This window comes from Phascolarctos cinereus, unplaced genomic scaffold (genome assembly GCF_003287225.1).
Source record: "Phascolarctos cinereus isolate Bilbo 61053 unplaced genomic scaffold, phaCin_HiC Scaffold_3;HRSCAF=262, whole genome shotgun sequence".
NCBI classification, from domain to species: Eukaryota; Metazoa; Chordata; class Mammalia; order Diprotodontia; family Phascolarctidae; genus Phascolarctos; species Phascolarctos cinereus.
In genome coordinates, this window is record NW_027555736.1 from 119,688,666 (window position 1) to 119,705,557 (window position 16,892).

Genomic DNA, 16,892 nt, shown 5'->3' on the forward strand with positions numbered 1-16,892 from the left:
CTGGGCCCAGTTCTTCTGGCTGGTCTTTTAGTCATTGCTCTTATCATTAGCATATGGCTATTTGTGTTCCTTGCTAGAAAGAGTGTAGGTGTAGGGGAGAGGAGAATTTACCCCTTTAGGTTAGGATGTCTTTAAGGTCTGCGTATGTACACATTTGTGTTTTTGCACAGCAAGGGAACATGGCAATGTAAGCTGGTGGTTGAACAAGGCTTAGGAGTTTCGATCTCCTTATCCTCCCTTTGTCCTCAAACCTCAACCCTGTTGTGTTTGTTAATGGAGTATAAATAAGGTATTTTCTGGGCTGACTCCACCCAACAGGTGGAGTTCAGGTTCAACTCAAGAAAGATCAAGGATTGATCTGATGGTATTTCTTCTGTTCATATGCATTCTCTTAATCAGCAGTTTGGGCATTTTTCAAATAGGACTGGCAGCACGGAATTCCCATCATTGCAAAGGAGTTGAGGAGAAGCAAAGGGGTTCATCAGAGATATTGTCACTACTTCCAGTCACACAGGACCTTCCTGGGAGCAGCATGTCAGAAGGAGTGAGTACCCATAGCTTCTCTCCTTTAGCTTCTCTTTCTTCTCTTTTCCTCTAATTCTCCCATCACCTGGTCTAAGAGAATAGGCACACACCACGGGAGCTTGGGCCTCATTTCCCACAGACTGCATGCTGTAGTCAGCCCAGACATCCACTCACAAGGTGAGGACTTACCTTGTACTCATATTTCTGACCCTATGAACAAGCACACATTTAAGGGACCAAATAGGACCTTTCAGGTTGCTTTTTCAGAGTAATCTGGCTTTGTTTCTCCTTGTTCTTCATCTCTCCTTCCAATTCTCTACTTTCTTCCCCCAGGAAGGAATATTCCGGACAGTCTCTGAGGAGGAGCAAGAACTGCGTTCCAAGCTGGAGCGACTCACGACCAAGGACCATGGGCCTGTCTTTGGAAAGTGTAGCCAGGTGCCCCTACACACCATGCAGAAGGTAGAGGAGATCAGTGTGGGAGAGGGGAAAAGTGGGATAGAAAATCACTGGATCATAATGTCATAAATTTGAAGTTGGAAGGCCATTTCAATCAACTGTGTGATTTTGTAGATGAGGCTCAGAGTTGTTGAGTTAATTTGGCCAAGGAGGACATACAGCTAGTAAGTATCAGAGGAAGGATCTGAACCCAGGTCTTCCTGACTTTAAGTCCAACATTCTGACCACTATACCATGCTGCCTTTCTAAGTCAGGGGAGGCAGTGTCCTAGCAAAAGCAACACAATGTGCTTGCAAAGGCAATGGCCCAGCATCCTTACATGTGTAATTTGTTTATTCGTTGCCCGGTCCCTGAGGTGCTCAGCTGAGGCTAGATTATTTCAGTCCAGAAGGTCTGACTACTTCTAGGGTCACCCTGAGTGTATAGGCCATAACTGTAGGACAGACACGTAGTATTACTGAGGGTGATATGGTTTGCCCTAGATCAAGACTAATTCTCTTCCATCCCATCTTATATCCTGTTGCCAGGAAGTTCTGAAACCAACTCATTTCCCTAGGATTCTCTAGATTAAAGATCTCTAAAGAAGGTGGAATGAGGTAGTGTGTATAATAAAAGTACATTAAGCTACATGTTGGATAATAATCAGAGGGAAAGGTTGAGAAAAAAAACCACCCCCAACACACTTTTGTCTATAGGGCCTTAGACCTCTGTGTAGGTCTGTGCAGCAGTTTCCCAAGAATGGGAGCTCCCATTTGATCTGAATACCTCCTCTCCAGCAACACCCCTGAGATGAGGCCCTCTGGATGGTTAGAAAACCCTCTTCCCATCCTAGTGCACTAAACCTATTTTATTAGGAAAGCAGTGTACAGGCAAGAGCCAGGTGAGACAGCTGACTGCCCTCAGAGAACCCTAGGAATATGATTCTGGAGCTGCAGTGTGATGAGGGGGGAAGTATGTCACTCCCTCTGGTCTGATGACAACAGGCTTCTCCTGAGGCAATATTATAAGGCTTTTGGTTGGATTTGTATGAGGATCTTGGGGCTAGGTGGTATTTGCTTAAAATCCTCACTTTTGAAAATGGTGTAATTTGGAAGTGTCTGTTTCTTAGTTATACATTGAAAATAAGGACAGTATGTGAATTTCCTCCAATTTGCCCCAAATGTGAGATTTTGAAGTTCAAATGAGGATGTTGCTTGAAAAAAAGATTGTACTCTTGGAGGAAGAAAATTGATACTTATGCATTTGGCAAAGTCCCCATTTTCCACGTAGGATTCATAACCTGTCACCCTAGCCTAGACTGTGCTAAAGCCTGTTAGCCTTGTTGAATATGGAACTTGGCTCCTTAGAAGGATCAGTTTCCTTTTTCCCCCAAGTCTTTTATAATGGATACTATGAAGTTTAGGGACATTCCTCTCCTATAGCACTTCCTTCTGTCTTCAATTCCAGGCCAAGGATGAGCTCAATGAGACAGAGGAAGCCCGGGAGGTGGCCGTGAGGGAATTGCGGGAAATGGTTCAAGAACGAGCTGATTCTGGAGATGACATGGGTCGATTGGTGGCTGAGAAAGTACAGGGGAAGGAAAATGACTTCTTCCTCCGTTTTGTTCGGGCCCGAAAATTTGATGTCAGCCGTGCCTATGACCTTCTTAAAGGTGAGGCTGGGCACCAGTCCTTGGAGCAGGATGTGTTTGGGGGGAAATTGATTGAGCAAGGCCTTTTAGGACAGTGAGCCTTCCCATACCAAAGCCCAGCACCTTTCTGCCTTCCTGGTTGTATCCTTGCAGCCCCATTTAGAACTCTTTATGCCACTTACAGGTTGTGTGAACCTTGATTTTTTTTTTTAAATTTGTAAAGTAAAGTGGTTATATTGGATGGCCTCTAAGGCAAGGGTGGGAACCTGTGGCCTTGGGACCTCATGTGGCCCTCTAGGTTCTCGAGTTCAGCCCTTTGACTGAATCCAAACCTCACAGAACAAATAGGCCGTGTGTGGCCTCTAGGTTGCAGGTTCCCCACCCCTGCTGTAAGGTCTCCTCTGGCTCAGACACGCTGGGATTCTGTCCTGAAGGCACTATCACTACTACGCTGTTTACTCTTTCCTTCACTAGCTGGTTTCAGCTTTTCTTCTCCTACCACAGGGAATTGTGGAATGGAACTAGGTCATAGAATTGGGGCAATGTGCCTAATCAAATAGGGGTACTTCTTCTCTCTGGCTACCTAGACCTCAAGGCTTAATCTTCAGGTTTGTGAATATTGCAGCAAGAGGAGGGAAGAGAGAGTAGAGCTCATTGGGACAAGTGTCTTAGCTCCTGGGACAGGAAATTTTTTAATGGGCTAACTGGATAAGGATGGCACATGTCAGGCTATCATTGCCTAGATTAAAACAAACACTGCAGAATGACACATTTCCCTTCAACCTTTCTCAAGTAGGTAGTCCCATTGCTTTGGAGGGTTTGCTCTAAGAGTAATGTCTGCACGAAGCATGACAAACTTTCCCCCTGCCTCCCAAGGCAGGGCCATAACTAGAAGTTTTTGCTCTTTGGTCAAGTCACATGAAATCTGTTCTCCAGTGCTTCTAGGGAGGCCACCTGTGAAGTGAATGTCCTAGCACAAAACCCTGGCCATCCCTAATCTTCTCAAATTATAGCTCTGCCAAAGAAAAATGGCCTAACTTGGCTCAGCATCAACATCAGTGAGACTGGATTTAAGCCCAGTAGATCAAAAATCTCTGAAACCTTTAAGTGAAAAAGAGTACAAGCTCCTTCTGCAGAAGATCTCCAGGGATGGGACAAGGGGACAGGCTAGCTAGGACTGTGTTTGGTTTCTTTCCTCTCACCAATAGGTTATGTGAATTTCCGACAACAATACCCTGAGCTTTTTGAAGATCTGTCACAAGAAGCTGTTCGTTGCACCATTGAAGCTGGTTACCCAGGCGTTCTCTCTAGCCGGGATAAGTATGGTCGTGTGGTCATGCTCTTCAACATTGAGAAATGGGACTATGAGGAAATTACTTTTGATGAGGTCAGCAGGGGGCAGCAATTTCTCTGTTACATTCAACCTCACTCTGGTGTGGGCCAGTTACTTTGGGTTATACTCCTGTCTTCCGTGAACTTTTTGGCAATACTGACTAAATAGGACACCTATTCAATATTAATTAGAAATATAACATTCCATGACCCGCTCTCCAGAAATGCTTCCCCATTCACTCAATAACTTGGCATATTAATTCACCCTTAAACTACTGTTTCTTATATATGTAACAGACATTCCTTAATTAATTGCATTCCCTCCAGATTCTCCTTATAACAGAAAAAAAACCCAGTTAAACAAAACTAACCAATGACTTGCATCTGACAGGGTTTGCGACATGTGTCACCCAGAAACTCCTACCTCTCTATCAAGATGAGGAAGGTGTATATCATCACCTGTCCTCTGTAGCCCACTGCCTAAAAGGTTGTTTTCACTCACATTGTTGTAATCGCCGTGTGTGATGTATTCCTGGTTTGCTTTCTTCATTTTGCATCAGTTCATACAAGCTTTCTCATCTTTCTCCAAATTCTTCATATTCATTACTTCTGACCAAGCAGTAATATTCTACTAATTCACATACCACAATTTTTTCAGCTGTTCACCGATCAGTGGGTACTCACTTTGTTTTCAGGTGTTTTGTTATCACAAAAATGCTGCTATGCAGTCTTATTCACGTGGGACTTGTCTTTGATTTGCTTGGGGGACACGTGATGACTGAGTAAAAGGTCATGAATAATTTAGTAAATTTTCTCACACAGTTCCTAGCTGTTTTCCAGAATGGTTGGACTAAGTCACTGTTCCACTAATTATGTCTGAGTGTGCTTGACTTCCTACAGCACATCTAATACTATTTCTGTCTTTTCTTATCTGTGCCAGTTTCATGAGTGGGAAGTGAAACTCAGAGCTATTTTAATTTAAAATTCTCTTGTTATTAAAGATTGGAAGTATTTTTTTTCATTTTTCTTCTGAAAACTGTTCAAATCCTTTGACCATTTATCTATTGGGATGATAATTCTCTCTTCCCTGAGGAAAGGTAGAAAGACTGGGATGAGTTCTCTCTTTCCCCTTCCCTTTGTCCCTCTTCCCCTATTCCTACAATTCCAGGGCAGTCATCGGAGTTGGGCAGTCATCGGAGTTTTCAGGGGCCTCTTTTATTCTCTCCCTCCCGCTGATAAAGTACAGGTCACCCCACAGGTTATTTGACCAATGTTCAGCTCCTCTCTGGGGCAGTCCATCCCTGGAACAGAAACACCTTTGTATGAATTAAAGTATTTGTTCCCAACAGGTAAGCAGAAACACCAGACCCACAAGGTATTAGAAGAAGGAACTCAGTCCTGGACACTAATAATGTAAAGAAAGATTCTAGGAGTTGGATGAGTAAATGGCTTTGTCTAGAAGGAGGAAGTCAGTATATATCCCAGGTTCTGGAATCTCCCCAGACACAGTACATTGTAGCAAGACAACTTAAGCTTTCCTCATTTCCTCCTCTCTCTTTTGTGCTGAAGATCCTGCAGGCATACTGTGTCATCCTGGAGAAGCTACTGGAAAATGAGGAAACCCAGATTAATGGCTTTTGCATTGTTGAGAACTTCAAGGGCTTCACCATGTACCAGGCAACAGGCCTCAGGCCCTCAGAGCTCAGGAAGATGGTGGACATGCTCCAGGTAAGGTCACATTTACCTCTCTCCTCAATTATTTTTTATAGCTCTTAGATTTATCCAAAAGAGATCTAAAAAAGTCACCTCTTTTATCTTAAATAGATAATCTTTAAATAAATAATCTTTAACTAGAACTAGTGAATCCAGTCTGTTTTTTAAACCCTCCAGCGCAGAAGACTACATGTCTTCCCCTGGTAACCCATTGCAGTGTTTAACTCTATTATAAGGAAAGTTCTTCCTAATAACTTGCCGAAATAGCAAACTCCTTATATCTAACTCCTTTTCTATGTAGGACTGTGAAAGGATGGGGGACATGTGGCAGAATGAGGTAAAATAAGATAATCTTGGCAGTCTATAAAGTGAATCAATTCACTCAGCAGGCAGCTGGCAAAGCTTGGATATTTAAAATGACAAGGTACCTGAAAATGAATCACTTTTCTATTTATGTCTTGCTGGCTCCACCCAATAATGATTTATTCCAAGTGACACTTGAGCTGGCAGGATAACAGAAGCTATCCTTCCAGCAGGTCCAGCACACAGATATTTAGAAGGGGTGTAGGGACTCCTGGGTCCTCTTCTTGGAAGGACTATGGTGGGCAAGTCACTTCTTCACTCTGTGTTTGCGTCCCTGCTGACTTAGGCAAACACGGGGCAAACGGCTCTTTCAACTTGGGCCTTTCCTGGGGGGTGGTGAGGACAGGTGAAAAGAGGAGAACCACTCAAGGAGATGGGAGAGGTTATCTCTTTGTTTCTGCAGGACTCTTTCCCAGCCAGGTTCAAAGCTATCCACTTCATCCACCAGCCATGGTACTTCACCACCACCTACAATGTGGTTAAGCCTTTCTTAAAGAATAAACTTCTGGAAAGGGTGAGTATGAGAAGGCTGCAGTTTACTGAACTGAATGTCAGGGCTGGGAGCCCAAACTGGGCCCACCAAGGGCTCTGGCCAGTGGTCACAAAGCAATGAACTATAATGATGTCCAAGTCATAAGACTCAGATTACCAAATGGACATAGGCTGAGGGAGAAAATGTCCATCATATCAATCGGTCAGTCAACAAACATTTACTAAGGTGTACTATGTGCCAGGCACTATGCTAAGAACTGGGAATACGGAGAAAGGCAAAAATATGGTCCCTGCTCTCAAGAAGCTCACATCCTGATGCCAGAATCTGTTATCTCACCTTCTGATCTGAAAATTTCAACTTTAAAGTAACTTCATGACTATGTTCAATTTAACAAGTCTCTACTATGTGTGGAGTACCATACAACAACAACAACAAATTGTAATAAGAACAGTCAATTTCTACCCTACCCAACAGGGAGCCAATGAAAACTTCTGTGCAGAGTATGCAGACGAGGACGGCGATACGTCAACATAGATAACTATGATACACAATAGCGCATGGTAAATACAGTAAGAGGTTCATAAAACCAAGTGCTATATGAGGTCTTGAAGGAAAGTCATTATCACCTAAGGAGCTCAGGGAGGGCTTCCTGAAGGAAGTGGAATTTGGCTTGTATGTTAAAATATGGGCAGGAGTCCATCAAGTAAAGAGAAGAAAAACAGACATTCTGGATAAAGGGAACAGAGTAAGATGAAACACAGGGCACATTTGGGGGACATAGTGGTTCAGTTTAGCTGCTGTGTGGAGTGTGTGGAGAGGACTCCTATGGAATATGGCTAGAAAGATAGGGTGACCCTATCAGGGTGAGGAATCTGTGGCCTCAAGGCCACATGTGGTCTTCTAGGTCCTTGGGTGCAGCCTTTTGACTGAGTGCAAGTTTTACAGAACAAATCCTTTCGTGGAGGGGATTTGTTCTGTGGAGTTTGGATTCAGTCAAAGGGCCACACTTGAGGACCTAGAGGGCCACAGGTGATCTCGAGGCTGCAGGCCCCCCACCCCTGCCCTGGACGGTGGAGAACCTTGAATGTTGAGCAAAGGAGTTTGAATTTTACTTAGCAGTCAATATAGAACCAATGAAAATTTCTGTTCAGAGAAAGGAACATAACCAGTTCTATGCACAAGGAAGATCATTCTGACAATGGTATTAAGTCTAGATAGGGAGAGGAAAAGGAGAGATGGGAAGATCTGTCAAGAAATAGTGCAGGTAAGAGGTAAGACATAAGAAGGCCCAGACTAAGATGATGGGAAGAGAATAAACATTTATTAAGTTTCTTCCGTGTACCAGGCGCCATGCAAATATTATCTCATTTGATCTTCACAACAACCCTAGAAAGTAGGTGCTATTATGGCCCCATCTTGCAGTTGAGGAAACTGAGGCAGGCAGAGGTTACAGTCACACAGCTATTAATTGTCTGAAGTCAGATTTGAACTCCGGTCTTCCTGGTTCCAGGCCCAGTGTTTTATCCACTGTTCCACCTAAGTTTTCCAATTGGTGGCAGTAGAAACAGAGAAAAGGGGCCAGAAGCTAGAGATATTGCCAAGATAGTCTTGATAACTGAATATGAGAAGTGAGAGAGAGAGAGAAAAGACTTGTGGTGCATTAGGCTGAGTGAGGGAGGTTGGGGCACAAGATATGTGTTATTGAGGGGGAGTCAAGAAGATTATACCCTGCCCTATCCCCCCTATTCCCTCATCCAGGACATCTTCATTGCCTCACCTTAGGTCTTCATTCATGGAGATGACCTGCAGACCTTCTTCCAGGAGATTGATGAAGACATACTGCCTGCTGACTATGGAGGCACACTGCCCAAATACGATGGCAAAGTCGTAGCCGAACAGCTATTTGGACCCCGAACTGTGGCTGAGGACACTGCCTTTTAAGAAAGCCTACTTATTACTTCCCCCAGGGACCCCAGCGATCCTTTCTCTCTGCCTGTCCTGAAGGAAAACAGTTGTCTGATGAATTGTTTGTGCGAGTGACTAGGCATATATTTTTGTTGTTGTCTATGTACGTGCACATCCATGTCTTTCTCCACATGCGTAACCCCAGGCAGTATCAGATATCTCTGTCTTGCCCACACTGAGCCAGCAAAACGGAGAGAATCTTCCTATATGTCTAAAACTGGAGGACAGTCTAACTTTCTAGCTGTCACTTAAACTACGGGGCAAGGGTGGAATTAAGAAAGGGTGGCACAGGGGAGAGAGAAATATAAACATTGACCCATTTTTTTTTTACAACTCTGATAAAAACAAGCTGTTCACTGCTGGCTACTCCCACTGCGGCCTTCCAAGGGACTGTACAAGCGTCTCCTCTTTAGACAGAGACCTTGAGTTGGCAGCCTTGACTTGACCCCAAGTCATTGCCCTTGCAATGAGTGTGATGTAGATCATCATACTTACAGGTAGCTTTTTGGAGTACATATTTGGGGAAGTCTGGGGGCGTATAAAGGCTGTAAAAGGTAGACAAAACACCAGTGCACATTGTAGTTACAGTCAATCATTTGACAAATGGTTATTATCACCTGAGTCTGCACCTTAGCCATATTTTGATTCACTCCTTGACTTCTTGGGTAGTCTCTTTTTAGACCCAAGTCCTTGAGGAAAGCAAAGTCCCTTTAAGCTACCTGATCCCTGGGATCTGGCTGTTCTATTATTTACTCCTGGCTGCAGGCCCAGGAGCTCTTGAACTTTCTCCTACTTTCCTAGGGAGCCCTGAATAGGTCAGTTCCTTGTCCAATAGTCCAAAGACTATTGTTTGACTGACTCTTATTCTTCACCATTCAAAATCTCCCTAGTTTCTTTCCCTCACCACCTTTTACCTCTTTCCCCAGACTAAATAAAATTTCTGAGTTACTAACCATGTGACCTAGGACTAATCATTTAACCTCTCTGGGTAGTGTCTTTATCTGCAAAAGGAGGAGTTTAGAGTAGATCAGAGGTGTCAAACTCAAGGCATAAGTGCTTGCAAAACTCCCAACTGCATCCCAAACCAGATTAGGATGTAATTGGAAAATATTTAACAAAATAAATAAAATATAATTTAATATGGATGATGTTAATTTGTGGTTTTTTTCTAAGTCAATATGCAGCCCTCTGGGATCTTTGAGTTTGACATCACTGTCTAGATAATCTTAAATGTTCTTTCTAGTTTAAAATCCTATGATTCTACCTCTCCTATTCATTCCTGGGCCCCTTTTTTCATGTCTTGGCACATATTTGAGTCTGCCATATTTTACTTGCAGTTTTAGTTCCTGTCAACAAATAATAACTACTCAATTTATATGACACTTTAAGTACATTCTCTAGCTGAGAAAACTGACTCTCAGAGAGGTCAGTGACTTGCTCAAGGTTCCAGAGCTCGCAAGTGTGAAAGCCAGGATTTGAACCCATCTTCTTAGTTCAGTACTCTTTATTGTACCGTACTCTGTCTTTTAGCCATCACACATTTATACTTTCAAAATAGGTATATTTACACAAGGCTGCTTCTTTTCTGTCTATACCTTCCATACCAAAGGGGTTACTCTTAGATTAAAGATATAATGAGAAAAGGGGACAGACAATTCATCAGTTACCCAGTGCCTTTACCTGGGCAGATGCTAGCTTGATTTCTAGGGTCCTATTCTCTCTGCTGTAGTGATATATATATATATAGCTCATGTGTTAGTGACAGCTGAGTAGTCCAACATTAAAAAGAAAAATCTGCCTTTGTGGTGCATTAAGCTGAATGAAGGAGGTTGGGACACAAGATATGCATTATTGAGGGTGAGTCAAGAAGACAAAATTGTCAGTTCAGGCCCCTGCTTTCCCAACTAAGGTTCTATCTAGAGAAAGGACCTGGAGATCAGGAATCAGACACAAGGAAATAATGCCAGTTTATTGGATTAATTTCCCTGAGTCTTACATGTATTTGGTGGAGGAAGAACAAAGGATAAAGGGGGACTGAGAAAAGATACTGTTGCACATGGTTGGTAGAAAGAAGCTACAACCTAAGGAGCAGAACTAAGACTGGGATGGAGGGCACTAGTCGATGGCCCTTTTATTTGATGCAGTATATACTTTTACAATAGCATTTGGAGCATTCTCAGAGTTGCCCCTTTCCTGGTTTTGGCTGATCAGCATTTGGGTGGAGTTGGAGATGATGAACTCCCAGGCTCAGAGGCAATCTTGTGAGTGGGAGAGGTCTCCACAGCCTGGGTCTAATGAGTGGAGCTGACTGGAGGCAAGGGAAGATTCTGCATGGAAGAAGTAAACCTAGAGGAGGAGCTCGAGCCTGTGGCCTGGCTTGCCAGACGATATGGGCTTGAGGGTGAAATGTGCAATGCCTAAACAGCAGTCCTACAAACTGCATCATGTTTAGATGGTTTTGAGTGTCATCTTCCCTCTGGGTATAACAGTAGTTAGCACTGCTTCTTGTTTAGCTTAAGTCTTACTGCCACTATGCTTGTGAGAATCTTTTATGTTTTAGCATCATTTTGTGTAGGAAATAAATACCTGCCCCACATCTGACTCATACTGTACATTGAACACCTTTCTATTTTCCCTGTTGGGGAATAGAAGTGAATTTGAATCTAAGCTTTCAATAATTTGTCCCCAGAAGGATGGGGTAGGACATTTTCCCAGGCTCCCCAAGGATTGAATATGGTGCATATCATGTGCCTTAGTCAAGAGTAGAGAAGCCTCTTAGGGGAGAAGGGTGAGTGCCCCAGCCCCTTGAGAACAGAAGCAGTTCTCGATGTTAGAACAAGGTCAGAGCATCCTAGAGCTTGAAGGGCCTTCAGAGGTCATTTACTCTAACCCCTTCATGTGATAGAGAAGGAAACAGTCCCAGAGAGGGGGACTGTATAAGTCCCCTGTTGTGACCTGATTAGTGAGACTTGAACTCAAGCTTGCTCATTCCCAATTCAGTACTCCTTTGACTACACCACAGCTGCATCTGCTTTTCAATTAACAACAACAACAACAACAACATATACTATTAGGCATCTACTACATACAGAGCATCATTCTAGGCCACTAGGGAGATTAAAAGTTTAGACAATGTACAATTCTTGCCCTCATGGAGCTTATAGTCCATGGTGCACATGTGTATATATGTGAGTGCATACCCATACATATATACATACACAGATACATACAGATATGGGTAGGATAAGAAATGTACATGAAATTAAATATTAATACATGACAAAGTACATGAGATGCAGGCAAAAGGTTATATTTTTAGGACTACAGACTACCTTTGTAGGTCAGAGGAATCTTTCCAAAGCTGTAAGGCCAAAGGTAACAGAGTTTTCTCATTTCTTTTAAAAGAGGAAAGGGTGTGGTCACACTTGATCGCTTAATAGCTCCTAACTATAACTTTGGATGGGATTTTTGGTAAGTGGGAAGCAAAGCCAGCACTAAGGATAGGCCAAGGTAGGCAGCTGCCAAGGGTGTAACACACAGAATGCCATAAAAGGCATTTAAGATTATTTTTATAAACACACATTTTCTAATGTCAAAAAATTCCATTGTCCATGGCAAGGTGGTAATTATTTGCAAAGTCAAGAAGTCTCAAAGCCTCCATAGACACATCAGAAAAGATTCAGTTTTCAAACATTCTTTTTTTTCCCCTTCCATTTTTATCCATCCTAATTTTTCTTTTAATTTTTGGCTGCCATCGATTGGTCTTAGGCAAGTGTATCCAAGCGTATGGAGGGAGAGTGCTTGATAAAATACAAACTATGTGGCCCAGTTTTGCTGTTGTGGGGAATAGTTTTATTACTTGTATGTGGGGTTGTTTTTTTTTTTTATAATTTTAGGAAAATAAACTCTGCTCTAATGTGTTCTTTGAATTTTAAGTAAAATAAATCAGATAACAGGAGACTACACAAAATAAAAAGAAATAAAGAACCCTGTTCACACTTTCCCTACAGCCTGACCTAACCCTCAATCTTGTTCTCAGATTTAGTAAGACGTCTTTTTTTCTTTTCATTTCTAAAACATTTTCCTAGTATTGATTGTTGTGTTTTCAGAGTTTTTTCTTTCTTCTCAACACACACACACACACACACACACACACACTCTTCCTCTCTCTCTCTTTCCCTCCCTCCTCCTCCTTCTCTCTCTCTTTTTCGGTATTCTCTCCTCTCTAATTCTACTGCTTCTCAAAGGCATCTGGTGGCATAATAGAGTATTGGACTTGGAGCATGGAAGACCCAAGTTCAAATACTGCTTCACACAGTTACTAGCTGTGTGACTCTGGGTAAGTCACTTCACCCCTCTTAGTCTCAGTTTCCTCATCTGTAAAATGGACATAATAATAACACCTACCTCACAAGGGTGCTGTGAATTTCATATGTGCAAAGTGCTTTGCAGACTTTGAAATGCAATATAAATTTTAGCTATTTTTGTTATAAGTGATGGAAGCTTTTTGCTTTAGGCTTTCCTCCCCTCTTACTCTATTTCTCTTACCTGCCTATTTACCCACCAATACATTTATAAAGTTCCTGCATTTCCCTGGGAAAGTCCTGGTATTTATCTCTCCCCTTTAGTTTTTCACAAAAACAGCATAGTAATCACCATCTTTACAACATTTTGATAATTCTCATATAAATACGAATATAAAAACAACAAAAAGATTTTTTACATGAAAATTTCTCCTGAGAAAGGGAAGGTGGTAGGTGCCAGAGAGAGGCAAGCTGTACCACAAATGACCTCCTAGGAGCATGGATACAGAACAGTAGTGGCAAAAATATTAGCCAATACTTTAAGGTTTAAAAAAAAATAACATTTCATTTATGAGACAGTTACTACAGGTATGATCATCTACATTTTAATTAATGAGCATACTGGGGTCAGGAAGACTGAGTTCAAAGTGGTGTCTCAGACACTTACTGCCAGCAGCCGGTGTGGTGCAAGACAAAGAGGTGAAAGAAAAACAGGGAAGGGGAAATGGAGAAAGAAAAGTTGGGCTAGGCGAGTCTGAGATTAATGCTCAAGACTAGTTTATTTCAGGTGTTTCATGATTATATACCCATAGAAAACAGCTTTGTACCTCGAGAAATGATCTACAAGCGCTAATTAATAACATAAACAATCTAAGCAGCTAAAGATCCTCATTTTCTTATGAGAAAGTAGTTTTAATGCCAAATTTCATATCTATTGTTTCCCTGCCCAGTTCTTAGTATTATCTGCCTGAGTCAGCCACCTGGCCTCAAGGCTGAGCATGAGTGAGAACTTAGAATCAACAAACCATAACAGGTGGAATTGGGGCAAGAGTCAAGGGAGGATTTATCCCGAGGCAAGCCTCCATAGGTACTGACCCCTTAAGTCTATAAGGACTTAGAGATTTTCCATAAGGACTTGGCTCCCTACATATCCCCCTTTTTTGTTTGTTAATTTAAGCTCCTGTAATTGAGTCGTGTTTAGTTTGATGGTAGCATACATGAATCTCAAAAGGAATGGGAAACAAAAACAAAAACAAATTAGGCCAGGTGCCATAGGGGAGCACTTGCAAAAGCAAGGATATACTTGAAAAGGTGAAAGTTGGCGTAATGTGGACAGGATAACATTAGCTACTTTATTGGGGTCAATCCCACGACGGGGACTGTTTTCAATGTTGGAAGTAATATCATGAAGGGTATTAATATTGAGGGTAATATTAGAATTGTGCCAGGCCCCCAGTAGGTGGGCACACATCTTGTTTCATGAGATATTAGGATCTGAAGCATCATAGGGTAGCAGGGTAACATAAATACATGAATATCTGTAATCACATCACAAAAGCAACCTTGTTTTCAAGGTTTCTAACTCATCTCCTAAATACAGTACTGATTGCTCTAATAAATTGACTTTATACAATATATCTCTCAATAGCTTCTTGTGCTTTAAGTGCTAAACTTATATTTTTTGCTGAGTCATTTACAAATTATGTAGTTTTAATTTCAGATTGTAGTGCAATAGATGAAACAGTAGTGGATACAATAAGAGAAGCAACAGTGATTAAACCAGTAATAAGGAGACCAATAAATCGTTTTGATTGACTTAAGGAGGAAGTAATAATTTGAGGAGCATGTTCACCAGAGTTCTGGAACTATTCATGTGAGATATTAGTAGGGAAAACAGCAAATGATGATTGTTCTACCAAAAGTACAATATAGTCATTATTATCAATACATTGTTTGAGAGTACAATTGACACAAATAACATTCTATTCAAAAGTAGTATTAGATTGAGTAAAATTTACATATCCATTAGATGAACTGGTATTAAAAGATGATGCAACAAGAGAAAGATAGGGTTCAGTATTGTTGCTAACTTTTGTAAAACATATAGGTATCCCGAATGCTAGAGATCTGAGGGTAATTGTAACGTTGGTTCTGTCCTGGAGGAAGGGGTATTCTTGGCCTCCGAATATACGGGTGTTATTAGTATATATAGTCCCCAATTTGTCCATATATGTGAGGGGTCGCAACCAGGGTGCAAAAGGAAAATAAGTCTAGTGCTGAGCACTCTGTACATCACACACTTGAGCAGAAAGTAAAGCTACCATTGCTAAAAATTCAAGTTCAGGAGTTTTCCATCGCTCGATGAGAGACAGCTTTCACTTGACCCCATGTGGGAAGGCAACTCGGCACTGTAGATTGACTCCTTTTGTGCTTTCCCCAAATCCTCATACTCTGCATTTGAGCTGTGAGTTGTAGTACTCGCTTGAACATTCTTCTCCGGTATCCAGACAGGTTTATCAAAGTTTTCTGAAAAAACACAAGCATACCTTTGTACCCTCGTTAGTAATGGATCCGGGCCTCTGGATGTTTATTTTTCTCAAGATGTCTTTTGGCTGGAATGTACCCATCTTTGCAAATATTTAAAAAATTAATGGTATATAATGCAATAACCAATAGCCCTAGTACCCCCTTTTTGTTTAAGAAGAATAGTTTTAATATCTTTGTTTTTGATTATATAGAATGCCTGTGATCAGAGAAATGTTATAAAAAGCATAAAAGGAAGAAAATGTTTTGCTAATGTAAGCAGGAGCATTATCTGTTTTAATTTGTTTAGGTACACCCATAACTGAGAAGGCTTATAAAATATGATTGATTACATGTTTAATTGCTTCAGCTGTTTACAAAGTGGCAAAAGTGAAAGAAAAAAGTATTGTCTATAACATGAATATAAGAAAGCTTTTCAAAAGAAGGTATAAGAGTTACATTCATTTGTCAAATATGTTTGGAAGAAAAGCCTCTAGGATTAATGGGAAAAGAAGGAGGGTTAATAAAAGTAATATATTTGGAACAGGTTTTTTAAAAAAATTATTCTTTATACTATGTTTCTAATAGTGCAGGGGTTTATTTATTTAAAAATAGTCACAAAATGTTATCCTCTCTACAATTAAGGTTGCTGCATTGGTAGAATATAGTTAATAAAAGGCCCAATAAAAGCTTAATAAAAAGTTAAGTGGCAGCATTTTGGTGAAACTGGGAATGAGAATTAATAGTTTGTTGTATGGTAGGGGTTAAAAGTGTTGGATAGAATTGTAGTTAAGAATCAATAATGGCATTACTTTCAGTAAGAGGTCCGGGCAAACTAAAATGTGCTTGTACATGAGTAATATAAAGAGGATTGGTATGAGACTGAATAAGAGTTTGTAATTCTGGGAAAAGGGAATAGAAATTGGGGGACAATACATGGCTTAATTTTGCTGTTTGTATATGTTGACAAACATACATAGAATATTTACTGTCTGACATTACATTAAGAGGTTCAGAAGAAAAAATTTTTGAAAAAGGAGAATCAAAGCAAAAAGTTCTGTCTTCTGGGCAGAGGAAAAGGAAGTTTGAATTACTTTGTGGCAGTGTTGAGAAATATAATAACCAGCTTTTCCACTACTTGAGCTGTCAGTAAAAGCAGTGAGCACTTGGGGTGTAGGGGTGTATTGTAAGACGCTTGGGAAAATCCAAAAATAATTAGTGAAAAAAGATAATATCTTAAGTGAAGGAAGATGATTATCAAGTTTACTCGTAAATACAGAGAGAGCAACTTGGTAATCTTCAGAGGAGGCTATTAGGGAATTAAGCTGTTGTTTATTGTAGGGCCCGCTGAATAACGGGAAGAAAATGTCCTGACAATCGTAAATATCCTTTTGACAGTCGTTGAGCTAATAATGCTACTATGGTAGTATAGGAGGTAAGTGAACTAGGGAATCGATGAGGGAGATAAATCTACTCAATTAAACTAGCAGTTTGAAATAAGACCGTAGTAGGAGAAATAGGTGTGATTAATATAGCTGTTTGTACTTTTCATGGGGATTAACAGGAATTAATTGGGTTTTAGCTA

At 41.0% G+C, this 16,892-nt stretch overlaps 1 protein-coding gene across 1 annotated transcript; it reads left to right on the plus strand.

The window, feature by feature from the left end:
* The first annotated feature begins 532 nt into the window (after positions 1-532).
* Positions 533-11,087, plus strand: RLBP1 (retinaldehyde binding protein 1). Its single transcript, XM_021009912.2, has 7 exons — positions 533-544; positions 859-987; positions 2,431-2,635; positions 3,823-4,001; positions 5,516-5,674; positions 6,426-6,536; positions 8,298-11,087. The coding sequence occupies exons 1-7, from the start codon at positions 533-535 to the stop codon at positions 8,454-8,456; spliced, it is 954 nt and encodes a 317-aa protein (XP_020865571.1). The 3' UTR covers positions 8,457-11,087.
* The last annotated feature ends 5,805 nt before the right edge of the window (positions 11,088-16,892 follow it).

Bases quoted from the DNA above. Each gene is read 5' to 3' on its own strand.
- RLBP1 (XM_021009912.2), top strand. The intron at 2,636-3,822 runs GTGAGGCTGGGC...TCTCACCAATAG, and splicing joins TGCCTATGACCTTCTTAAAG to GTTATGTGAATTTCCGACAA. The intron at 4,002-5,515 runs GTCAGCAGGGGG...TTTGTGCTGAAG, and splicing joins AGGAAATTACTTTTGATGAG to ATCCTGCAGGCATACTGTGT.